The 25,951-nt window shown below is 42.2% G+C and overlaps 1 protein-coding gene and 1 pseudogene across 2 annotated transcripts in view; one reads left to right on the plus strand and one right to left on the minus strand.

Annotated features, from left to right (window-relative positions):
- The window catches only part of LOC132870351 (uncharacterized), a 37,143-nt gene extending 12,392 nt beyond the window's left edge, over positions 1-24,751 (plus strand). The window contains exons 1-4 of one of the 2 annotated variants that reach the window (XM_060903982.1): positions 22,734-23,002; positions 23,315-23,343; positions 23,523-24,007; positions 24,167-24,751. In XM_060903982.1, coding sequence (XP_060759965.1) covers positions 23,321-23,343; positions 23,523-24,007; positions 24,167-24,696 — 1,038 coding nt within the window. In that variant the 5' untranslated portion in view covers positions 22,734-23,002; positions 23,315-23,320 and the 3' untranslated portion in view covers positions 24,697-24,751. Of the gene's footprint in view, positions 1-22,733; positions 23,003-23,314; positions 23,344-23,522; positions 24,008-24,166 lie in introns of those variants that run through there. The other variant, XM_060903981.1, reaches the window with a different exon arrangement.
- Positions 18,975-22,805, minus strand: LOC132870350 (uncharacterized; annotated as a pseudogene).
- Positions 24,752-25,951: the final 1,200 nt, after the last annotated feature.

Raw genomic sequence — 25,951 nt, forward strand, 5'->3', positions numbered from 1 at the left:
GTCAATTCTGTAGCTTACTGGAAGCCAGTGAAGGGACCTTAGAATTGGAGTAATGTGCTCTGTTCTTTTTGTTTGTGTGAGAACCCTAGCCGCTGCATTTTGAACCAGCTGAAGTCGTTTGATGGTCTTTTTTGGCAGGCCTGTGAAAAGGCCATTGCAGTAGTCAACCCTACTAGAGATGAAGGCATGTATAAGTTTTTCCAGATAATTTTTTGACATAAGTCCTCTTAGTTTGGAAATGTTTTTTAGGTGATAAAATGCCGATTTAGTGATTGCTTTCATGTGACTGTCAAGGTTTAGCTCACTGTCAATGAAAACACCAAGATTTTTAACCATATCTTTTGTTTTAATCCCCTTTGTGTCAAGAATAGTGGTAATCCTGAGTCTTTCATCTTTTTTCCCAAATAGAATTACTTCTGTTTTATCTGTGTTCAGCTGGAGAAAATTTTGTGACATCCAGTTATTGATTTGGTCGATACACTGGTAGAGACATTCAAGGGGGGCATAATCATTAGGTGATAGAGCAAAATAAATTTGGGTGTCATCTGCATAGCAGTGATACAAAATTGAGTTGTTCTTGACAATTTGTCCAAGTGGGAGCATATAAAGGTTGAATAGTAATGGTCCAAGGATCAGCCCTGGGGGGCACCACAGGTCAAGGACATTGATGTTGAGGTACAATTTCCCATGGTAACAAAGAAGCTTCTATCTTTTAAGTATGATTTTAACCAATTGATAACTTTACCAGTCAACCCAACCCAGTGTTCAAGTCGATATAGCAGTATGTTGTGATCAACAGTATCAAAAGCTGCACTGAGGTCCAGTAACACCAGGACCGATGTTTTGCCTGCATCAGTATTAAGACGTATGTCATTTATAACTTTAATCAGCGCAGTTTCAGTGCTGTGATTGGCACGAAATCCTGACTGAAAGTTATCAAAACAGCTGTTTGATATCAAGAAGGCAGTTAATTGATTGAAGACAATTTTTTCAAGGATTTTCCCAATGAATGGTAGATTTGATATTGGCCTGTAGTTGTTCAATACTGAAGCATCCAGATTATTATTTTTAAGTAGGGGCTTTACAACGGCTTTTTTCAGGGACACAGGAAAATGCCAGTCTCTAGGGATGTATTTATGATCTGAAGCACATCTGTAATTATAAGGTGAAGAACAGACTTAAAAAAGTTGGTGGGCAGAATGTCCAATTCAGATGTTGAGGAACTGAGATTTTGTACAGTTTTTTCAAGAGTCTCATACTCAATCAAACAAAATTCTGACATTGTGTTGAAATTGTCTGTCTGTGTCACTGGTGATTGCAGCTTTTCAGTTATTTGCAACTGAGATATATTATGAGCAATATTCTGCCATATTTTATCAATTTTACCTTTGAAGAAGGATGCAAACTCATTGCATTTATTAACTGAGAGAAGTTCAGGTGCTAATTGTGGTGGGGATTAGTTAGCTTCTCTACTGTTGAAAATAGCACACAGGCATTGTTCATATTCCTGTTGATGATGTTGGAGAAGAAAGACTGTCTTGCTTCACCAATTTCATAATAATATTTACAAATCATCTCTTTATGGATTTGATAATGGATGTGAAGTTTAGATTTGCGCCATTTTCTTTCAGTCTTCCTACATTCTCTCTTTAGCAGTTTATCAGCTGGGTATTGCTTCCATGGTGCTTTCTGCTTGTCATTGACTCTTTTGATTTTGAATGGAGCAATATCATCCATAATTTGGGTCATATTTAAATTAAAAATTTCCAGTAAGTCATCTACAGAGTCTGACATTTTAGTTGAGATCCGTGAGAGAGCTTGCTCAAAGAGAACACGTATGTTGTCATTTATGACTCTCCTACCCATAGTCGTTGAGCTGTTCTGAATGTGAGGGGACATAGAAACATCAGAGAAAACACAGAAATGATCAGATAAGGCCAGGTCAACAACAGTAGTAGAAACAGTAAGACCCTTTGTGATAACGAGGTCAAGGGTATGACCACGAGAGTGGGTCGGCCCCTGTACATGTTGTACTAGGTTGAAGTTGTCAATAAGTGCAAGTAGTTCTCTGGCATAAGTGTTTTCAGGATTATCTAATCAAATCAAAATCAAGTTTATTTGTACAGCGCTTTTAACAATAAACATTGTCGCAAAGCAGCTTTACAGAATTTGAACGACTTAAAACATGAGCTAATTTTATCCCTAATCTATCCCCAATGAGCAAGCCTGTGGCGACGGTGGCAAGGAAAAACTCCCTCAGACGACATGAGGAAGAAACCTCGAGAGGAACCAGACTCAAAAGGGAACCCATCCTCATTTGGGCAACAACAGACAGCCTGACTATAATATTAACAGTTTTAACAGGTATAACCCTCAACTGTCCTCATGGGGCCGTCCTTCACAGGAGTGGGGCGATAAAACTCCGACCAGACACAGGGCACCAGGATGGATCAAGCAGGTCCGAGGGGCAGAAGAGGCCAGCATCTCAATCCCAGGATCAACATGTAACTCAGAGGGACAGAGGGGGGGGGGGGAGAGAGAGAGAGAGAGAGAGAAAGAAAACATGTTGTTAGGTATGCCCTAAAAATGACAAGTATTAAATCTGTGTGGTAGGCTCGCAGAGACGAGAGTCTTTACATCAGGCATGACACACAATGGCATGTTAATATGGTAAAAAAAAATATATCATGACCTGCTCTGGCTGGATGCTTGATTGGGTGATGGGAGCACACTCCTCACCAATGATGAGATGCAGATGGGACCCTTAGGCCTGGCCAAGACAATTCAGTTACATTTCACCGGGTCTGGGACATGCGACAGAATGTCTGACGGCCGATTCCCTGCAGGCTACGATAGCCAGTCGAGGTCCACACCGTCTCCACCAAAAGATTTCCTGTTGACTCCATGTAACTCAGAGGGACAGATTTGGAGTGGGGGGGGAGAGAAAGAAAACACAGGTGGTTAGGTATGCCCGATGTCACCTGAATAAGTAGGAACAGTATACATATTGCACCGAGTACAAGCAGGGACTCCGGCAACTAACTATGACAGCATAACTAAAAGGAGAGAGCCAGAAGGTAACACAGGCATGAGGGAGCCCCGGGACATAAAGCAGCCAGCCACTGCACCGTCAACAAACTCGAGTGAGCAAGCGAGTGGGGACTGACAGCATCCATACATCCCAGTTTACCAAAACACTCTATGTCTGAGGACCCTCCAGATCTACTCCTTTACCTCATAAACATCATTAATAAAAGGCTTGACTAAACAGATATGTTTTCAGCCTAGACTTAAATGCTGAGATCTACATGCAAGTTAAAATCCCCAGATATAATAAGACAGTCAAACTCTAAGCAAATGACTGACAACAGTTCACCAAACTCTTCCAGAAAAACTTTGAATGTCTCGGAGGCCTGTAAATAGTTAATAACAGTATATTAGGAGAGCATGGAACAAGTGCACATAAGTGTTCAAAGGATGTAAAATCACCAAGTGAGGACTGTTTACATTGAAAAGAGGCTTTGAATATATTTGCGATCCCTCCACCTTTCCCATGTTGGGTAGCACTCATGAAATTAAAATTTGGGGGAGCTGCTTCAATAAGGGTGGTAGCGGTCTTTGCTTGATCCAGCCATATTTCAGTTAGAAGCAAAAAATCAAGATTGTGTTTGCAAATAAGATCTCGTCTCGTCTTCATATGCTTATCCGGGGCCGGGTCGCAGAGGCAGCACTCTGAGCATGAAAGCCCAAACTTCCCTTTCCCCAGACACCTCGGCCAGCTCCTCGGGAAGAACACTGAGGCGTTCCCAGGCCAGCCGAGAGACATCATCCCTCCAGCGTGTCCTGGGTCTTCCCTGGGGCCTCCTCCCAGGGGACATGCCTGGAACACCTCCCCAGGGAGGCGTCCAGGAGGCATTCGAAAGAGATGCCCGAGCCACCTCAGCTGAATCCACTCAATGTGGAGGAGCAGTGGCTCTACTCCGAGCTCCTCCCGAGTGACTGTGCTTCTCACCCTTTCTCTAAGGGAGCGCCCAGCTACCCTGCGAAGGAAACTCATTTCGGCCACTTGTATCCGCGATCTTGTTCTTTCGGTCATTACCCAAAGCTCATGACCATAGGTGAGAGTCGGAACGTAGATCGACTGGTAAATCGAGAGCTTCACCTTTTGGCTCAGCTCCTTCTTCACCACAATGAACCGGTAAAGTGACCGCATCACTGCGGAGGCTGCACCAATCCGCCTGTTGACCTCACGCTCTATCCTTCCCTCACTTGTGAACAAGATCCTGAGATACTTAAACTCCTCCACTTGAGGCAGGACTTCTCCATCAACCTGGAGAAGGCAAGCCAACCTTTTCCGGTCGAGAACCATGGCCTCAGACTTGAAGGTGCTGATTCTCATCCCAGCTGCTTCACACTCGGCTACAAACCACCCCAGTGCATGCTGAAGGTCCTGGTTTGAAGAAGCCAACAGAACAACATCATCTGCAAAAAGCAGAGATGAAATCCTGTGGTTCCCAAACAGGATTCCTTCCGGCCCCTGGCTGCACCTAGAAATTCTGTCCATAAAAATTATGAACAGAACCGGTGACAAAGGGCAGCCCTGCTGGAGTCCAACATACACTGGGAACATGTCTGACTTACTGCCGGCAATGTGAACCAGACTTCTGCTCCGTTCGTACAGGGACCGGACAACCCTTAGCAAAGAGCTTCGAACCCCATACTCCCGAAGCACCCCCCACAGAATACCACGAGGGACATGGTCAAATGCCTTCTCCAGATCCACAAAGCACATGTGGACTGGTTGGGCAAACTCCCATGAACCCTTGAGCACCCTATGAAGGGTATAGAGCTGGTCCAGTGTTCCGCGACCAGGACGAAAACCGCATTGTTTCTCCTGGATCCAAGGTTCGACTATTGGCCAAATTCTCCCCTCCAGTACCCTGGAGTAAACCTTCCCTGGGAGGCTGAGAAGTGTGATTCCCCTATAATTGGAGCACATTCTCCGGTCCCCTTTCTTAAAAAGAGGGACCACCACCCCAGTCTGCTACTCCAGAAGCACTGTCCCCGACCGCCACATGATGTTGCAGAGGTATGTCAGCCAAGACATCCAGAGACTTGAGATACTCAGGGCAGATCTCATCCACCCCCAGTGCCTTGCCACCGAGGAGCTTGCAAACCACCTCAGCGACTTCGGCTTGGGTAATGGACGAGTCCACCTCTGAGTCATCAGCCTCCACCTCCTCAATGGAAGACATGATGGTGGGATTGAGGAGATCCTCAAAATATTCCTTCCACCGCCTGACAATGTCCCCAGTCGAGGTCCACAGCTCCCCACCCGCACTGTAAACAGTGTTGGCAGAGTACTGCTTCCCCCTCCTGAGGCGCTGGATGGTTTGCCAGAATTTCTTTGAGGCCGACCGATAGGCCTTCTCCATGGCCTTCCCAAACTCCTCCCAGTTCCGAGTTTTTGCCTCTGCAACTGCCCGAGCTGCGGCACGCCTGGCTTGCCGATGCCCGTCAGCTGCCTCAGGAGTCCCAGAGGTCAACATGGCCTGATAGGACTCCTTCTTCAGCTTGACAGCATCCCTTACTTCCAGTGTCCACCATCGGGTTCGGGGATTGCCGCCACGACAGGCACTGGAGACCTTGCGGCCACAGCTCCGAACAGCCACATCTACAATGGAGGTAGAGAACATGGTCCATTCAGACTCAATGTCCCCTGCCTCCCTCGGAAGCTGGGAGAAGCTCTCCCGGAGGTGGGAGTTAAAGACCTCCCCAACAGAGTGCTCGGCCAGATGTTCCCAGCAGACCCTCACCATACGTTTGGGCCTGCCAGGTCTGTCCGGTTTCCTCCTCCGCCAGCGGATCCAACTCACCACCAGGTGGTGATCAGTTGACAGCTCAGCCCCCTCTTCACCCGAGTGTCCATGACATAGGGCCGGAGATCAGATGAAACGACAACAAAGTCGATCATCGACCTCCGACCTAAGGTGTCCTGGTGCCACACACACTTATGGACACCCCTATGCTCAAAGATGGCTCTCCAAAGATGGTAATAGACTGATATTTTGCATGATTACATGAATAATTTGTTTGCCAGTCTAAAAAAATTGACTTTTTTTTTGTATTTTGATTTGTCATTTTTGTTTGATATTTCAAAAGTATTGTATGAACATTTTGGCACAAAATTGATTCCATAGAGACGGGGATGGTACAATAAAGTCAGTAGAGTGAGACTGAGATTGGGACTTTGGTGAGGTCTTTGTGAGTGTCTCTGTGGTGACTGTCTCCCTGACAGTCTCTGTGATACTTGCATGGGGTCAAGATGTGAATGATGCAGCCTTGGCATGATTGTCTTTGGTCAGGTCCTCAATCTGGATGGGCGATGCAGATATCTGTGGCTGCCCATTGTTAACAACATACTCACATTCTCCATGTGATTGTTGATGTCCTTGGCAGTCTGCCCCAGATGGTCCTTGGCAGTCTGCCCCAGATGGCTGTGTGTCCTTGTTGAAGCATCTCTGCTGTGCTTGCATGGGTAGTTGTTTTGGCTTTGCAGAGGTTTTGTTGATATCTGTAACTGGGTCAGTCTGTGAGCACTTATCAGCAGTTCTGCCCAATGTTGGCTGAGAAAAGAATGCATGCTGGAGAGAGAGGCTGTAGTGATCAGCCAAAACTTTGGTCCCAATCTGGCTGAATTCAGTGCTATTTGGCCTGAAGAATTCTCTGCGATTCCATAAAAGGTTAAAATTGTCTATGAAGTTCATACCAAATGAAAAACAAGTTTTTTCCAAGCCAGGTGTTAAGACTGAAGAGTCTAGTAAATGCAAAACGTCCCCTTGCAGGGAGTGGGCCACTGATAAAAGATTGTATTCTAGTCTTATTGAGGTCAGAAAAAAGTTTTCTGAAATCATCTTGGACAAACAGCTGTTCTTTGAAAACATCATTTGCTCCCACATGCACAGCAATACGTTTGATAGTTTTATGCTCGGACATGAGTTTCAAAATGCTGTCTTTGGTGTCAGAGATGGATGCATTTGGAAGGCAGCAAATAATCATCCCATGTCCTTTTAAATGTCTTACAGTGGAATCACCAAGAACAAGGGTTGTGGGATCAGGTGGTGTTACGAGCTGCTTTTTGCCTCTTCCCACAGCTCTTCGGTTGTTGTACGATCTCTTTCTATGATGTGCTTTTCCGCCTGAAAATTCCGCTTCCACATCCCTGAGGCATTCAAATTTGTTCTGAAGTGTTATGGGCTGTGGATTTTCCATAGGACTGTAAATCCTATTGTAGTTTGTAGACCTGGCTCTATTTCTAATAGCATGGCTGTGGAGCATGGGTTGCATAGTATCAGAACGAACTGGTGTTGAGGTAATTACTCTTCTGTTTTTATTTTTGGGTCTGACACCCATCGTGCGCCAGTTTTCTGTACTCACATTTTGCTCTGTTAGATCGATGTATTCATCCACTCGATCTGCAATGCCATTGGCCTGTTGGGGTGCAATCTCTGCATCCTCAGCCACTGTTTCTGTACTCCTTTCATGAGATATCTCTCTTAGTACGTCCGTCTTTGGCAGGGCATCAATCTTTGATTCCAGGATAGAAATCCTCTGTTCTAGTTCAGTGCATTTTCTGCAGGATCCCCTGGATTTTTTGCCCACTGACATTTTGTTTTAAAAGCTAACTTATCTTGTAAAGGTGAAAAATAAAATGAAGAAATAGTGGAAATTAAGTGAAAAAGTAAAAAAAATAAAGATCAAGCAGGAGCAAAGCAGGAGCAAAGCAAAGAAGCGTCCTACTCGCTTGAGTAGGCAGAGCAAAAAGGTCAGGGGCATAGATAGGATTTTCGGGGGGGAGGGGGGGTGTCACACACTGACTGGCAGTCTGAGTGCATTATGTAACAAAAAATAATTCCCGTTGCTAGTTTTAGGTAGCTTAGAAACCGGCTCTTCCATTATTGCTGTTTCTTCCACGTTTTCTTGATGTTGTGTTCTAGAAATGGCACGAAAAATTAGCTTCAAAGCCACAAAATGCAACTTTTATGGAAAAAAATATATAATAAATTGCTTACCTCTCTTCACGTCGAAAGAAGGAGGAAAGTTTTGCTTGTTTTGACATGGCGAATTATTAACACAAGAGAAATACTTGTAATTTGCAACTAAAAAGACTGCAGCTACACTGGCAGCTTGACCATGCTTTCTAGTGCGATTGTGTTGTGCTTGTGCAGAACGGTGTCAGACCTGCGCGCCTTAGCTCATGTACCTGAAGGCGCGCCTTGGCGCGCGGGCCTAACGAGCTCTGGCATGCGTGCCGTTAACAAAGAACACCTGTCTTTAATCAATGAACTATGTTTGGGCTATTTAAGGACCGTGCCCATGCAAGGACGATGCGAAGTATTACGCCGCGTCTAGGAATGCGAAAAATCTGAAAAATAAATTTCTCCATTCGGAAAACCGGAGATTTTCAAGAGTTTTGTCAAATATCTGGATTTCCGGGTAAATCCGGAAGACTTTCATTCCTGTGCTTCAGCTTGTGGACTTTCTGTTTGATATCTTATTTGGTCTGGGAAATCTTGGACTCATACTCAGACATTTTACTTTCATATTTTTTCACGTCAGTCTCAGAGTTTCTCAATTCTTCTTCAGCCACTCCGATAGCATGTTCTGCTTCATCCATTTCAATGGCACCACCAATCACCATGACAGGACCTGCACAGAGGAAGACAAATACAATGTTTGAATCTCACACACACACAGACAGACTCACATGAAGGGTACACTTATATAAATGATATTTCAATCATTTTCTTCTACATGACACTACATGTAGCAGAATTTTCACCTGCAATCCATCCACCGATTGGTATAATCATCACTCCCAGTCCAACACCTGTGACGATTTTAGCAGTGTTTTTCCTGCTTTCCTGATCACGAAGTGTCTGTTTTGTTGAATTCAGATTCTTCATGAGGTGCCTGCTCTGTTCTCAAATTGTCTGAATGAGTCTCAGTACTTTCAGCACACATTTATTATTGTTCAATAAAAACAGGCCCTCATGGTCATTTTATATTATTTTTCATATTCTACCAGTTTGAATCAAAATGCTCGTCATTACATATTTAAACACACTCAATGCACAGTACTCAGAAAAGCAGCATGCCACATGATAACCTTGTCACAGGGTTTCTTAAAGATAGATCTCTCATTAATGTGTGAAAATTTGCCTCTTTTTGTTCACTGTTATTTCTCTTCTCGCTCACCACAGTCAGCCAGTCAGTCATGTGATATTTTAAGATCAGCTGCTTTTATAGTCCCATATGGCAGAGCTAGGACAGTGAAAGGGGAGGGTGGGCTACAGGTTATAAATACACAGTGACTTTCAGTTTTGTGACAGTGCATCATTTGGTTGCAGAGCTCACAGAGATCCTCGACACCTTCACTGAATACTATCAAGACATCAGGGTAGGAGGATCAACGCTGTTCTGAACATTTTTAAAGATTTTATTTTATTTACACATTTAATCCTTTTTATCTGGTTAGGAATGTCAAAGTTTTTTCTAATGTATGCAAAAAAGACAATCAATTAAAAGCCACTGAATTTTTGGATTGTATGTGTGTGTTATATCAAATACAGAATTACAACAACACTGGGTAAGTATAAATTGCATCAAATTAAACTGAAGAATCACTGTGTTTCACTTTCTGAATCCACAAAAAAATATTTCTCAGAAACGAAATTTGCAGGAGAAAAGTACATTTTATCCTGCTAATATCATATTTAAAGCAGCCTAGTTTCATTTAAAGTGCAACAGAGTACATTAGAATAACACAAACACGTCATAATGTACCTGCAATGTAGCAAGAGAGGCCACATAAGCCACACCCACACAGGCACTGACGTGGTCTCCAGGGGCGGACTGGGGCAAAAAAGTGGCCCGGGAATTTAGTACCTGACTGGCCCACTCAGGGGCCAGGGCGGCGGATGATGGAGGTGGATGATGCGGCAGATGCTGGAGGTGGATGATGGAGGAGGATGATGGTGGTGGATGCTGGAGGTGGATGATGGCGGCGGACGCTGGAGGTGGATGATGCGGCGAATGCTGGAGGTGGATACTGGAGGCGGAACAAATATGTTCACATATATGTGGGAGACAAAAAATATGCATGTAAACATTATTGAGGGGATAATGACATCATTTAACCTGAGGCCTTGATTAGAACAAACATATAATAGTTTTTATAGTTACTTAAAATGGTCTGCAATAGTTGCTTAATAGTGTGAAAATTGGTGAACATGTAAGTCACACTAATAATGATCATACCATAATAGGTAACAGATCATCACCTTACTGAAGTAGCAATTTCTGCAGCAGCACACTCTTCTCTGCAACAGCACACTTTTCTCTGCAACACCATCTATGATGTCCTCGCTATCCAGCATCTTAAGAACATCTTGCTGAGTGGCCATGAGCATAAATGCCTCCAGGTGCTGCTGAGAGAGAGTGCTCCTGAACCTGTCCTTGATGAATTTTAGTGTTGAAAAGCTGCGCTTGCATGCTACCTGTGTGACTGACAGAGTAAGCAGGAACTTGTATGCAAGACCGATTATGTGGTATGCATCTGTCAGGAGGTTGTACTTCCTCAGCATACAGTAGCAACACAATGGGCAGTCCTTGCAAGATGAGCACTTTGTGTTCACCATCTCCATCTCATTTTCAGCATCCTCTGACCCAACCTCTTCTGCTGTCTTGGTTGTGTATTCCTCAAATATTGAGGCCTTCAACTTATCCCACTGTCCTGCCAGACTGAGGAGCTCACTCTGTAAATTGGTGACCGTTGCTCTGTGATCAAATGGTAGTAAACATTTGCTCAGGTCTTTGAGTGCAGTCTCTGGGAAACCACTTGAATATGATTTTACCTGGCTGAAGTTTTTTGGGTCCAGAAGAGCCAAATCAGCATACAAGGTGACATTTTTGAGGACTCGCGGGTGCATGCTCTCAATGACTGTATCCATGATGCAACTGTGGACATTGATTCTGTATAATGCCTCTGTGTCAGACACAGTCTCATCTTGGGACATCTCTCCAGGCATGGATTTCTTTCTTCGACCCCTTTTTGGTGGCAGAGCAGCCTCAACCTCCAGCTCTGTTTCTTCATTCTCTTCAAGTAGCTCATTGTTCCTTGAGGCAAACATTATATTTTGAAAGCAACACAATTTCCAAGAAGTTGCCATGATCCACTGTATCATCATCAAGCATGTATGCTGTCTCCGACTGTGACCCTCTGTAGCTCAAACCTCTTTTTCCAATGAGCTTCACCACATCTGTGATGCGCTCCAACACTTGCTGCCTCTTGCACACCTGCACTTTACAAAGAGACATCTGATGTCCCATGAGAAGGTTCTCAACATTGTGTTTTGAGGACCTAAGGAAATATGCTTCTGCACAACCTCTGTGTAGATTGCTCCTCTCATGTTCTTCCACTCTCTGATGTATGTGTTTCTGGTCTGTCATGCCAGTGATGAACAAACTGCTATGAATGAATGAACCCTTTATTGTCACTGTTTTACCAGTGAAATTGTCCATCAACCTGTCCTTACATACATACATACATACATACATACATTAATGGGGGGGTAGACAGGACAGGAAGACAGGGAAAAAAAGAAAGAAAAGAAAGAAAATTTAAATTTAAATTCAAATTTAAAATTTAAAGAGAACATGAGGAAAGGAGAGGAGAAAAAAAACAACCCCCACCCTATGCTCCTGCAGGAGTACAGTATGGGAACATTAAAAAAACCTCAGCACATAAGCACAAAAAACACAATTACACTTCACAACATGAAAACACGGGACTTGGGGGGAAGGGGGGAAGGGGTGGGACGATCAGGGGTGGGGGGTAAGGGGGGAGGGGCAGAGGTAATCCAGAGCAAGCAAGCAACCGTCCGCTCCTACAGCCATAAGGCGCTGGTCACGCACCCTTTTGTCACACTGGGGGTGAAAAACAGCGACCGCGGGAAGAGGGGGGAGGAATACAAGAGAGTCTAACAGCAGTGTCCTCCAGGGGAAATTGTTGTCCCAGCAACGGCCTTGGCCGAGGCCATTCTGGCTATGGAGCCGAAAAAGTAGATAAAATTGGAATTTGTTTAATCTTGGCGAGCAGACACATTCTTTGCACGCCTACTCTGTATGTCCATTTTGTCCATGCTGGTTCCATTTCCATTGCAAAGCCGAAAGCTTTCTCCAAGATATTGCCCACATCGTGGTTCAAGTTCTGAATAGCCACAGTCTGAGTGCCGACAGCTCTGCCCACCGCTTCAATCATGTCAGGCAGCTTTACGGGGCTTTGAACAGCTGTCACCGTTTTCTGATTTCCTCGATAAACCAGGGCAATGCCTAATCCAATCAGCAAAAGTCCTGTAATCATGGTTCCGAATAGGTAGATGTCTTCAATGTCCTCCACAGAAAGAACCGCCAGGCACACGACCCGCCACTTCTCCCATGCATCCATCATGTGGCCGGCTGCGAACATTCCGGCAGGACAGGTTGGTTCCCCCGAACCCAGGCTTCTCGTCGAGAAGATTGTGTCAATTTCGTGAAGAGACCAGTTTATCAATTCCATGGTTTTTAATTTGGAGAGCAGTGCGGAGAGAGTCTCTCAAAAGTATAGACACTAGACAGACAAGACAGCAGAAGTAGAAGCAGGAAAGATAAGGGAAGGGAGCGGGAGAGAGAATGTGACCGCCTTCCGCGAGAGCACGGAGGAAAAAAAAACAAACAAACTGCTATCTGTAGCCTTAGTAAATGCCATACAAAGGAATCAGAAGAGTGCTTGTCTGTCTTCACTGTATGAAAGCCATTTCCTATTTGTGCCATCTTTGCAAGAAAAAGCTCTCTGCACTATAGCCTTCTCTGCCTTCTGCTGGGGATGATGACTCAAGAAATAATCTAAGTCCTCTGGTTTTGGCCTTGTAAAAAAAATCAACTTTTGAAGAGAGAGCACTGACTTCCTGGGCTTGGCTTCCTCTAGCAGTAGCTGGATCATCTTCAGTCTAAATAAGAGATTAGTACTGTTAGTATTGTTTTAGTAAACCACTAAACCAAACTATCAGTAAAATATAATTTTTTTTGATAATAGGGCTAAGATGGTTAAAAAATGTTATGTTAGTATACTAGGCCTAGCAGTACTAGTGTACTCCATACACAATAATGACGTTTTTACAGCCAAACTAGCCTAAATGCGTTGTGCTAAAAGTTAGCAAGCTAGCTAAATAATGTTATAACATTACAGCCGCCCACCTGAGTAGCATCCCCCTCTGGGTCATGTTGTCCTCCAGACGGCGATGCCGCAAGAGCTACAGGTGCCGCTGAGGATGGTGCAGATGATGCAGCAGCAGAAAATATATTTGTCAGTTTCTGACACTTGGCTGCATTTTCTTTTCTCTTAATTTTTGTGCTCCTCCCTTGCATTTCTTCTCCATTTTTGCACGGCTGACTAATTGATTGACAGATGAAGAGGGAGAAAGGGGCCGGACCGAAACCCTCGGCCTTCGGCTCGGCTGTGATTGGCCAACAGCCATGGGTGTAGTGGATGCGGGGTACGCGGGGGACACGTCCCCTGCACTTCCCGTATTTGTGCCCTCTGTCCCCCGCACTTTTTACAGCCATTACAGCCACTCAATTCATTTTTAACATTTGGAAACACGTTTTTCTGAGCCGCCTCTAAATGCATCATGAGCAGGCGGAGCTGAGGTGACAAACAAACACTGCTGTCGTGTGTGATCAGAGACGCTTTAGAAAATATTGTATGAGTATCTTTGGTGTGATTCAGATCTGGGCAGCGCTTCTGTATGTTCAGCAAACCAGCCAAGAGGCTAAAGACTTTAGACAGTTTTTTCCAAACAAACCGTGTAATTTGAGTAATGCTGTTGAATGTAGATAATGTTTAGCTAAAAGATGACAAATAGATGTCAATTTAGTTAGTTAAGCTAGCTAGCTAACTTAGAGGCGGTAGTAACTAGTTACATTTACTTCGTTACATTTACTTGAGTAACTTTTTGGATAAATTGTACTCTTAAGAGTTGTTTTGTTGCAAAATACGTTTGACTTTTACTTGAGTAATATTATTCTAAAGTAACAATACTCTTACTTGAGTAACGTTACTATTTTGACTACTCTAAGATTACTCACTTCTGGGTAGAAAATAAGAATATAAATGTATTTGTGTTTCTTTGACTGTTATTTTTGTAAAGATTTAATTTATTTTTGTGGCAGTTAAAGTTTAAAGTACATGAATTTGCTGATTATTATTACTGTATTCCTAATTCTATTTCAAAATGTTGCTTTACACATGTTTTTTAATCTTTATTGCCACAATAGAAAGCAGGGGCGCAGATAGGATTTTTGAACTGGGGGGGACTGAGCTGTCAGCAAATGATTCCATTTTGTGTAAATGCATATATATAAATAATGTGTGTGTGTGTGTGTGTGTGTGTGTGTGTACTGAAGCTTCAATATACATTCGAATTGTGAGTTTTCTAACTGAATGAACATTGGTAGATAAAGGCCTACCTGGTCAACATTGCTTGGTTTTTGAAAAAAACGCTGTAATTGTTTTTTGTTTTTTCATTGTTGACCCCACCAGGGATTGCCTGCAGGCCAGGAGGACAATGTTAACATCTTGAATCTCATAATTTCAGTTAACAGTTGCTGCTTACTAAAATAACATTATACATAAAAATAACAACATTAAAAGATATTCACCTACAGCCTAGAATGCTGTTATTTTACATTTAGCCTACTTCAGGTAAGTCCAAATTCCTTCTTTTTATTATCAGACTAGCTACTCAACATTACAAAATAAGTATTTGTCACATCTGGGAAAGGCAACAGGCATAGGATATTTACATCTTTTGGTTCTTGAAACAAATGCTGTGATTTTTTTCCCCCTCTTCTCTGGCTTAATGTGGCAGAAAGATCACCAGCTCGGTCATTAGACAGTTGTTTATGATCACTATGTTTACCACGACAGGCAAAGTCCCCAGCTCCCCTTAGGACCCCGGGGTCGAGATGGTGCGTTACATTTACATTGGAAGTCGGAACTTGGAGCTCCGAGCAACATAACCTCAGAACTGAGCGCTTCCCAGTTTAAAAACTGGGACATCATGGAACATGGAATTTGAAAAAAAAAATGGCCAGTTAATGAAATGAAACAAAAACCCCAACGTTTATGCTGGGAGATGCTGGATTTCAATGCTTTTCCGACTTCAAACTTCCAACTTACAAGTACAACTGAACGCACCATTAGTCGCAGCAGAAACACCGCTGCTATCAAATGGATGAGCTGTGCAGTGTTATTAACCGAGAATTACATGGAAAATGAACACCTTGCTTTCCCAACTCTGCAAGGATCTGCTCCAGCCTACACCGATTCAAGAAGGGGAAAATGTGGATTGATCACTGACAAGGCTGCTGCTGCTGCCATTTCAACTTTGTGCTACAGTGTAAGTTAGTCTAACTAACGGAACATTAATCCTCACTTTTTCTACCTATGTGTGGCGCCTTACGTAGGGACGGTGGGTGGGGGGGACAGATGGGGGTCACTATAAATCTGGGGGGGGGACATGTCCCCCCTGTCCCCCGTGCTATCTGCGCCCTTGATAGAAAGAGCAGGGTGAGATAGGAGACAGTGGACCAGAGGCCAACAGGGATGATTATGCAGGGTCACAGGTGAGAAGAGAATATATAGCTATGCCACTACTACTATTCTTAATTCTATTTATAAATTTTACTTTATAGATTTTGAGTTTAGATTTTGATAGTATATCATTTTAAAGAACTAAAGTCGGTTCCCTGGTGCTGTGCTGTTTGTGGTTATGTGGTTCTTTAGCTGCTAAGGAGAGGTGCAATTGAATGCAAGAGGATGATAAATCACTCAATAGACCTCTGAACAATTTGTCCCCCTCACTTCTAAAATGATGGCCACGCCCCTGCAAACAATATGCAAATGAGCCGAAATCTCCAACAATTTTAACAGAGTTTAGCGTCTCTTTTAACAACCAAAACCAACTGTAAAAGTCATATACATGCTCACAATAAATTCACGCTAGTTTTTTTAAAAGTTTAAAGCATGTTTAGCAACTTTTACTCTCGCTAGCTTAAAAAAATGGGAGTCAGCATCACAGCGTGTCTCCCCAGCACAGAAGCTGCTGTTCCCTTTGTTTCCCGGGGATGCGCAGCTTCCTCATACATGCGCCTCTGTGCACCTCATCAATTAAAGCCCCCCTGCTACAACAGGTAATGCAGAACTAAATAACTTATTTACAAAATGGCTCTCAATATAGGTCAAAGATGCACAAAAACAGCCCCTATGACTGTTTTAGACAGAGAATAGAAGTATAGTAGAGTGGGGGAAAAAGCCCCCGTGGGGTAATACGCCCCCGGCCTGTTTTACCCAAAATAACCACCAGATGGCGCAAAGTTACATTTCTATTGTTGATATGGACTGGCTTGACAATGGGGATATACAAATATCCACTGTGGATCGCATATCAGCAACGCAGCGGAGAGAAATCAAATTTCATGGTAAGTGATATAATTTTCAGATATCAGTAAAACTGTATTTAGATAGCTGCTATTTCGTCAGATATCACAGCTGTGTATGTCAGAAGTCTTCAATCCTATCCGCAAAGGGCCGGTGTAGCTGCAGGCTTTCATTACAGCCAAATTGGAGGCTCACTTGATTGTTGATTGGAGATGAGGGTGAAATGATTAAACAAGTGAAATCAGGTGTAGCTCCTGCTTGGTTGGAATGAAAGCCTGCAGCCACACTGGCCCTTTGCGGATAGGATTGAAGACTCCTGGTGTATGTGGTATGAGTAGACAAGTCAGTACGTTAAAAAAAATACATTAGGTATAAAAAGTTGAATCACATTTTGAAAGTAAGACCCTTTTTTGTAAAAGTATAGTCTGTGGGGTAAAACGCCCCCTTAATGGTGGGGTAAATGGCCCCCAGGGGGCATCGTTTCCTTTTATCATAATTACTGTATTTCATACATTTCTGAATAGCAGATACATAGTTTTTAATAACATCTCGCTTACCTGGTTGAGTAAAGCAAGTAATTTGAACTTAATATTAAAAAATATATATATTAGCATTATTTATTGATGCACTTGTTCTTTAATTCATGTTCAATCCACACAAAATTATATTGAAATTAAATGCAAAATATAATAAAATAATGCATCTATTGATTAATTCAGGGATATTTTCTTGTTTCTTTCACATTATAGGCTTAAGTAAACACTTTTGCTATCCAAACAGCTTTTTTTGAGTGAGGGGGCCTATTGCCCCACCTCAGGGGGCCTTTTACCCCACTGGGGGGTGGGGGGTGGGGTGGGGGTAAAAGGCCCCCTTGGCACAATGTTTGTTTTTGTTAAAAAAAAAAATTAAGTATTAACTTTAGGCAAACTTTAGGTGGCATTATTGTTCATGTCACTGTTGTCAAAAACTATGATAAAACTAAACACATGGTTCATTTCAACTTGGAGAAAAACTGAATTTTCCTTAAGGGGGGCTTTTTCCCCCACTCTAGCAAGTTTTGGGAATGTTCACCAAAATGAAATAGCAAAATATTTTTAAATAAAATATTTACTCAGCTACATACTCCCCCCTGAACTTCTCAAAACAGTACAATAGATCAATAGATGACCAACGGGTAACCTGAACCACTAATTTCACATACAGCACATCTCTACATGCGACACAAATGCCTCCTAACCAAAAGGGAAAGTGAAACATTGCTTAAAGCAGTGTTGCTGTTGGGCCGTTATTAAGCTTGAGGTGTGGACCTGGGTTTTAAGCAGGTTGGATTGCCATTTTTATTTTCTGAGCAAGCTGCATTTACAGATATTCCACTGTCTTCCTGATTAACATAGACATACATGTGTGCACACACTGCCAGAGCCGGTCAGAACACTACCATGCTGCTTTGTGGGTGTGGGGGGTTGGGAGGAGTGTTACAATTTGAAAAAAAAAAAAGACACTGGCTCTTTTTCAGTTCAGTTGTGTTTCATTTTGTAACATTCTACCCGGTGTTTATTCTGCAGGCTCTACAAGCTCATCAGTAAATCCATTCAGTTGCTTCAGAGGCATTAGGTTTTGTAAGTGGTGAGGCAATATTACAACAATGCGTCAACAGAAAATGCACTTTTAATACTTAAGTATTTTTAAAAGCAAGCATTTCAGTACTTAAATTTAACTGGACAACTTTCACTTGTATTGGAGTAACATTTGACTTAAGTAATGAAGTTGGGTACTTTGTCCACTTCTGTTCAAATTCTAGCTTACTGTTAGGTTTTGATTTGTCTGTACTGAAGAAAGTTGAATTGAGAATTATCTATAAATATAAATCCTCTGCTGTCCAGGAGATTCAGCCTCACGGATCGATCTGTGAGTGACATTCAATGACACAGACACAGCTGTTCAGAGACGTTTCTCAGTTTATGGAAAGACAAACATGAGTATATATTCACACATAAGGGTGTGGTGAGACAAACATGATTGGTGAATTCACAACAAAGAAATACACATGTTCTTACGATTGCTTAAGACACAGTGGCAGATAAATAACGTGCACAGCAACAGAAACCAGAGTTCAAAGTGCTACCGAGTAAGAAGTAGACATTGAGAGCAGAAGAAGAATAAGACAATAGCAGATTTGTGTGCTGGTTGGAGCATCCTGTGTGTTATGAAAGGAAGAGAAACGTATTCGCAGCAAATATTAATCTCATCACTTAATGTTGCTGATTTCTGCAAAATCACCTCCTCTGCATTTAAGTGAAGTAATTCCTTCAAACACATTTTTACAAAAAACCTGAATAGTAATAATGTGATCACTATAATACATATGTTTAATGTTTCTGGTATTTCATTGGATATGATTGGAGACAGATAGGATTTTTCTTTGTTCATTCGCTCAGATGTAGTCTGATTCATCTTCCTCTGTGAATCCACTTTTGACAGCTTTTTCAATGCTCTTTATCTCCTCTGGAGCAGCAGCAGGGAGAATGGTGAGCAGTTCTTTGTCGATCTTCTCCATTCTTGCAATACTCTTTCTTTCAAACTCCTCCTTGTTCTTGAGGACAAGGCGTAAGATAGCTTTCTGAGCCTCATCACAGGAGTTCTGTAACTGCTGATGCTCAAACTCAAATTCAGGCTTTTCCTTGTCCATGGCCATCAGTTTTCCCAGAGAGCTGACACGATCCATGAGGTGCTTGGCGGACACATCGGTGTAGGTTGCTGAGATCATGTGGACGAGGTTGGCAATGTTAGAGGCTTGAAAGGCTTGATTGTAGAGCATATCTTTGGAGAAGAGCTTTGCATTGTAGGAAAGTGCTTGTGTCTTCTCAGATGTGGAGACAAAGTCTTTAAGAGTTCTGGTCAGGCTGGTTTTCACGATGTTGGACACCATCTGAAAGAAGCGCACCATCTTCTCCCACTGCTCCTTCACTCTCCCCATGGCATCCATACCTTTCACCAGCATTTCTATAGTGGTCTTAAAGTCAATCTCTTTGACCTCACAGCTCCTCAAAGTGATCAGGATTTCAGTCAGCTCCTTTTGGTTCTTCTCCATGTTCTCTACACACTTCTCATAGGTCTCTCTGGTCTTGTTCAGTTGAGCACGGCTCTGTTCTATTTTGAATCTTGCATTCTCTGATGCCCTTTGTGAAGCACTCATTTTCTCAGATTTACTTTCTTCTTTATACATCATTGGTGGTTTGGGAGTCAGGGCAGGGGACTTTGTAACATCTTTACTTTTGCTGTCAAAAGAACGAGCTGATTCAGTCAGTTTTTCTTATTCTTTTAATCAGCTTCTTTGTTTTGGCATCTTCACATTTCCCCTCTGGTGCATACTTTGCTAGTTTTGCACAGATTGCAATGCCTTCATCACATATGTTTTGGGCATTCTCTTTTGCCTTGCAGTTTGGGATTTGTTCTAAATTCTCCTTGATTCTTTTAAACTGATTTTCCTGTAAAACTGTTTTTGTAGCTTTCCTCTTTTGATCATACAACTCTTTCCAGTTAATTGTGTTGTCCTGCACAAACTTATGAACTTGCTCAGTGTATGTCAGGATTTCTGCAGACTTACTATAAATGTTAATTGCGTCAACAGGATCAATAGCAGATTCTTGACCTCTAATCTCATTCATTGTATCATAAATTCTTGTGGAAGCTTTACAGGCTTGGATCACTGGCTGAGTAATCACGGCAGTTACTCCATTAACAAGACTTGTCATGCTCTCAGTCAAGCCTCCAACAAAATCCATAGCTATCATTCCCCATCCACTGGGCATTGAATCCATTGCTTCCTTGTAACTTTCATGTGCTTCTTTAAGTTCCTGCTCCATAGCCTTCATTGCTTTCTCTGAGCGATTACGAGCTTCTTCTGATGACTGCTTCCTCAGCTTGGCCTCCTTCAGTTTCTTCTTGATAGCATCTAGCTCTTCCCCATAAAAGCCCTCAGCATTTACACATGCTTCCAGCAGCTCTTTGATAATATTGATGACATCAGTGAACTGCTATTCTGTTGAATTAGCCAGCTCTAGACAGTCACCTGCCATGAGACGAATGTTCTCCAGCTGGTCAGGGAGATGGGCTTGAACAACCTCATCATTTCCTTGGAATAGGATCTTCACAGCTGTCTTCATGTAATCTGGAACTGTCATGGTGTGGAGTCGAATCTGATCAATGTTCTTATGGGCCTCGTTGAAAGCCCTCCAGCCAGAGTTAAACACTTGCATGAGGCAGGCTCTAAATGAATGTGGGTATTTGATGAACTTGTAGCCACCTTTAGGTGGGTTCTTGTTAATGGAGAAATCTGTTTTAGAGGAGATAAAGACCAGCTCTCCCAGGATGGCTATGGAGAGAGGAGCGGGAGTCAGATACTCCTCCCAGTTGGCATGTGGCTGCATCACAAGCTTGGTTTGGTTTCTCATCTCCTCAGCTGTGGTGAGGCTTTGATTTTTCTTTGCAATTTGGGAATCCATGGCTTCTTTGTTTATGCTAAAGGAAATGCATTGATTGTATGTTTAATATACATTCATCAACACCATCACCAGCAATATTAACATTATTAACAACAATATTAATCTACACAATCTGTGTTTCAATGATTCTTTTAAATAATCAGATTTTTCCACAAAAAAAATTTCTCACATGTTGCAGTCCATCATGGAGCTCTTAATTTAAAAGGGAAAAATGTTGCATAAAATCTATTTAAGTGGTTTAATGGAAATTAAGTGGGCACAAAGTGAAAAGATTTTTTTTGTACATTGAATTTCATAAAGATGTTAAAATAGTAGTGCCTACTGCCTTATTCTCTGCACCCCACAGCCAAAAATGATGAGTACTGAAAATGAAACTCAACATGCAGGTGGTCATTAACAAACCTTCATGATGTCACTTTAGTGCACTTTAATGGAAATTAAGTCGGTGCAGTTTGAGGATTCTAGAAATAAATAGACTTGTAGTAGTCTGGGGCGAAGAGATGGTGGTGGTGGTGGTTGTTGTTGATTATTGAATTTCATGAAGATATTAAAATAGTAGGTGTGCATTATTCTCTGTACCCCATAGCAAAAAACAGATAGATAGATAGATAGATAGATAGATAGATAGATAGATAGATAGATAGATAGATAGATAGATAGATCTGAAAGTGAACTTAGAGTTGTTTTTATGCTGTAAGATAAGGTAGGATTCTTGCAATGAATAGACTTGTAGTAGTTTGGGGCGAAGAGAATGTGGTTGTTGTTGTATATTGAATTTCATGAAACATTAAAATAATTGGTGTGAATTATTTTCTGTGCCTCATAGCTAGCTAGCTAGCTAGATAAAAACATGAGAACTGAAAATGAAACTAAACTTAGAGTGGTTTTTATGCTGTAGCAGTACAGTTTCCCTTTGCTGGAACTAAAGGGCCCCAATGCAATGAGGGAGTTTTTCCTCATCACCGTCGCCACAGGCTTGATTATTGGGAATAGATTAGGGATAAAATTAACTCATGTTTAAATAATTTTAATGACTTTAAAGCTGCTTTGCGGCAATGTCTATTGTTAAAAATGCTATAAAAATAAACTTGACGATATTGAGTGGATAGCCAAGAAGAATGGAGATGTGGAGATCAACTGTTTATATAACCTGTGTAAATACAGATTTTTTTCAGTGCGCACGCACACACACACACGCAGTGCCCAAGGTGCACAGCGCCCCCTGTCACCAGAGTATTGAACTCAGCTGTCACTCATTCACACTCGTCAGCCAGACTACTGAAACCTCACTCACATTTCCCTGCTTTGTGAAGTATTGTTGTGGGTTTTCTGGTCCATATCAAGCCTTTATATCTCTGCCTGCCTTTTGTTGTTTTGACTCTCGCTATCTTCTTTCATCTACGCTTCTTGTCTTTCCTACATTGGCCTGTTTGTCGATCGACTGACCCTTGCCTGCCTTTTGACCACGACTCTAGCGTCATGATTTGGCTTCGTTACTGTTTGCTCCCCGCTCTCCAAACACCCTGACACACACACACACACACACACACACACACACACACACACACACATCCAAAAATTCAATGGCTTTTAATTGATTGTCTTTTTTGCATACATTAGAAAAAACTTTGACATTCCTAACCAGATAAAAAGGATTAAATGTGTAAATAAAATAAAATCTTTAAAAATGTTCAGAACAGCGTTGGTCCTCCTACCTTGATGTCCTGATAGTCTTCAGTGAAGGTGTCGAGGATCTCTGTGAGCTCTGCAACCAAATGATGCACTGTCACAAAACTGAAAGTCACTGTGTATTTATAACCTGTAGCCCACCCTCCCCTTTCACTGTCCCAGCTCTGCCATATGGGACTATAAAAGCAGCTGATCTTAAAATATCACATGACTGACTGACTGACTGACTGTGGTGAGCGAGAAGAGAAATAACAGTGAACAAAAAGAGGTAAATTTTCACACTTTAATGAGAGATCTATCTTTAAGAAACCCTGTGACAAGGTTATCATGTGGCATGCTGCTTTTCTGAGTACTGTGCATTGAGTGTGTTTAAATATGTAATGACGAGCATTTTGATTCAAACTGGTAGAATATGAAAAATAATATAAAATGACCATGAGGGCCTGTTTTTATTGAACAATAATAAAAGTGTGCTGAAAGAGATCTCACAAATGGTTTGAGACACTGGAGGGGATTTTTATGAACATCTCAAGTTTTTTTTTCTCCTCCCCCACTAAAGCACTGTAACTTTCTGTTTCAGATTGAGATGACCCAGCTTCATTCATCTGAGTGAGTGGAATTCCAGTATTGACATCAAAATTATTTATAATAATAAACTGATTTTTATAAGTAATGGCTCACAGAAAATTCCAACAAGAAATATGATTTTTCAAAATTGAACTAAAATAAAATATTTTTCCTGAAGGGTTTTTTGATTTTCTGTGTTGAAATTGTGCTCATCTCTGCAGAGTTGTGCTGAAGAACACGGCTGAGGCTGTTATTGTTCCATTAAAATATGGCATCTCCTCCCTGAATGCAGTCTATCAGGCGCTGATTGAGACAGATGTAGATCCTGTTACTGGGCAATGCTCCAACTACAACACCATCAGACAGCAGATAGTGCATGCTCATCAGAACCTGAAGCGCTCAGATCAGAGGGCCAGTTCAGGGTTAAAGAATCTGGATGAAAATTTGGAGAGACTTACAGAAGCCGAGGGAAAACTGGAACGTAAGAAGAGCTGTACTGAGACTCATTTAGAGAATTTGAGAACAGAGCAGGCATCTAATGAAGAATTACGCAGAAAATCTCAAGCAGCTTTGGAACAGGCCAGGAGGAATCTGAATTCAACAAAACAGACACTTTGTGATCAGGAAAGCAGGAAAAACACTGCTGAAATCATCACAGGTGTTGGACTGGGAGTGATGGTTATACCAATCGTTGGATGGATTGCAGGTGAAAATTCTGTTACATGTAGAGCGTCATGTAGAAGAAAATGATTAAAATATATTATATAAGTGTACCCTTCGTGTGTGTGTGTGTGTGTGTGTGTGTGTGTGTGTGTGTGTGTGTGAGTGAGAGAGTCAAACATTGTATTTGTCTTCCTCTGTGCAGGTCCTGTCATGGTGATTGGTGGTGCCATTGAAATGGATGAAGCAGAACATGCTATTGGAGTGGCTGAAGAGGAACTGAGAAACTCTGAGACTGACGTGAAAAAATATGAAAGTAAAATGTCTGAATATGAGTCCAAGATTTCCCAGACCAAACAAGATATCCGACAGAAAGACAAGCTGAAGCCGAAGCGTGAAGGAATCCAGAAGCTAAAGAAGCAGATCGAGTCTGTTGCTGACTTCCAGAAGAAACTGAGAAGAGCCGTCCACCTCCTGGGTGTCCTGAGCGGGAAGACCAGCGTGGCTGAACATCAGACTCGCAGATTCATCCTCCATGAGCCTGTGATGAAGGTGATGGAGGATGTGATGAAAGCCACAGAGCAAATCATAGGCAATGAGCTCCTCTACGGCAATGACATGCCAAGACTCATCAATCAAATGAAGGAAAACGGCCAACGATTGGTAGAAATTTGTGCCTCAGAGACCAGCTCTAAGAATAACACCAGTTTGTTAAATTTACGTGATCTTTTTTAAAGTTATATTTACACTCCATGGTCAGAATAATCTGATCTTGGTCAGCTTGGTGTGGAAGGCTGTTGAAAGATTAAATTAAAATAAATAAATATAATACATGTGCTCAATTTGTAATTCATTAAATTCTCACACAAATTCCATCCACTTAAAATCACTGTCTTTATTCTGCCAACATTATGCTGATGTCAGGTTGGTACCAGAGTCGGCACCAAACTACATATCCAAACTACGATTCTGGACTATTCTTCCCAGAGTGCACCATGGTCTGCAGATGTAGCTGCTGTGGACAGCAAAACTCATCGTCAGTCATAGTCACAGGACTTCTGATCACATCCCCCTCCTTTCAGTTTGTCTTATGATGAGTCCATGTACATAAACCTTACTTTCTGTATGATTCTTTATCTCACCTTGAACCAGCACTGATGAGATTAATTTTTGGAGCACACCCGATCCTCTGTTTTTCAAAACACAAAATCAGAAATACTTTAAGAATCCCAAGGGGAAATTGAGTACATCTGTAGTTGTTCACACTCAAGCAGAGAAATTACAAATTTAAACAAATATGTAAAATGCATGAAATATGTAAGATATAAAAACAGTCAAAAATATAAAAAAAAAGTGAAATGTAAACCATATACAGTTCTGTAAAAAATCAAGAAACCACTTCAGAGTGGTCTAAGAATGGTCTGACCCTGGGCTGGAGCTGCTCCAGAACAAGTCTCTTTATGAAGTGAGATGTCAAAGCCACTGGCCTGTAGTCCTTGGAGCCACTGTAGCATGGCGTCTTCAGCACTGGGAAGAGGCATGACATCTTCCACATCATGGGGACTTTCTGGAGTCTTAGGCTCATGTTGAAGACATGATGCAGCACTCCACATAGCTGGGGGCCACAGCCTTTGAGCACCCTGGGACTGATACCGTCAGGGCCAGCAGCCTTGTGTGAGTGGAGATGCTTCAACTGTCTTCTCACCTGGTCAGCCATGAAACTCATCATGGAGTTTTGATGATGAGGAGATAAAAACCAGCTCTCCCAGGATGGCTATGGAGAGAGGAGCAGGAGTCAGATACGCCTCCCAGTTGGCATACAGCTGCATCACAAGCTTGGTTTGGTTTCTCATCTCCTCAGCTGTGGTGACGCTTTGATTTTTCTTTGCAATTTGGGAATCCATGGCTTCCTTTTTTATGCTAAAGAAAATAAAATTAATTGATTGTATGTTTAATATACATGCATCAACACAATCAACAGGAATATTAA

The sequence above is a fragment of the Neoarius graeffei genome, chromosome 22 (assembly GCF_027579695.1).
Source record: "Neoarius graeffei isolate fNeoGra1 chromosome 22, fNeoGra1.pri, whole genome shotgun sequence".
NCBI classification, from domain to species: Eukaryota; Metazoa; Chordata; class Actinopteri; order Siluriformes; family Ariidae; genus Neoarius; species Neoarius graeffei.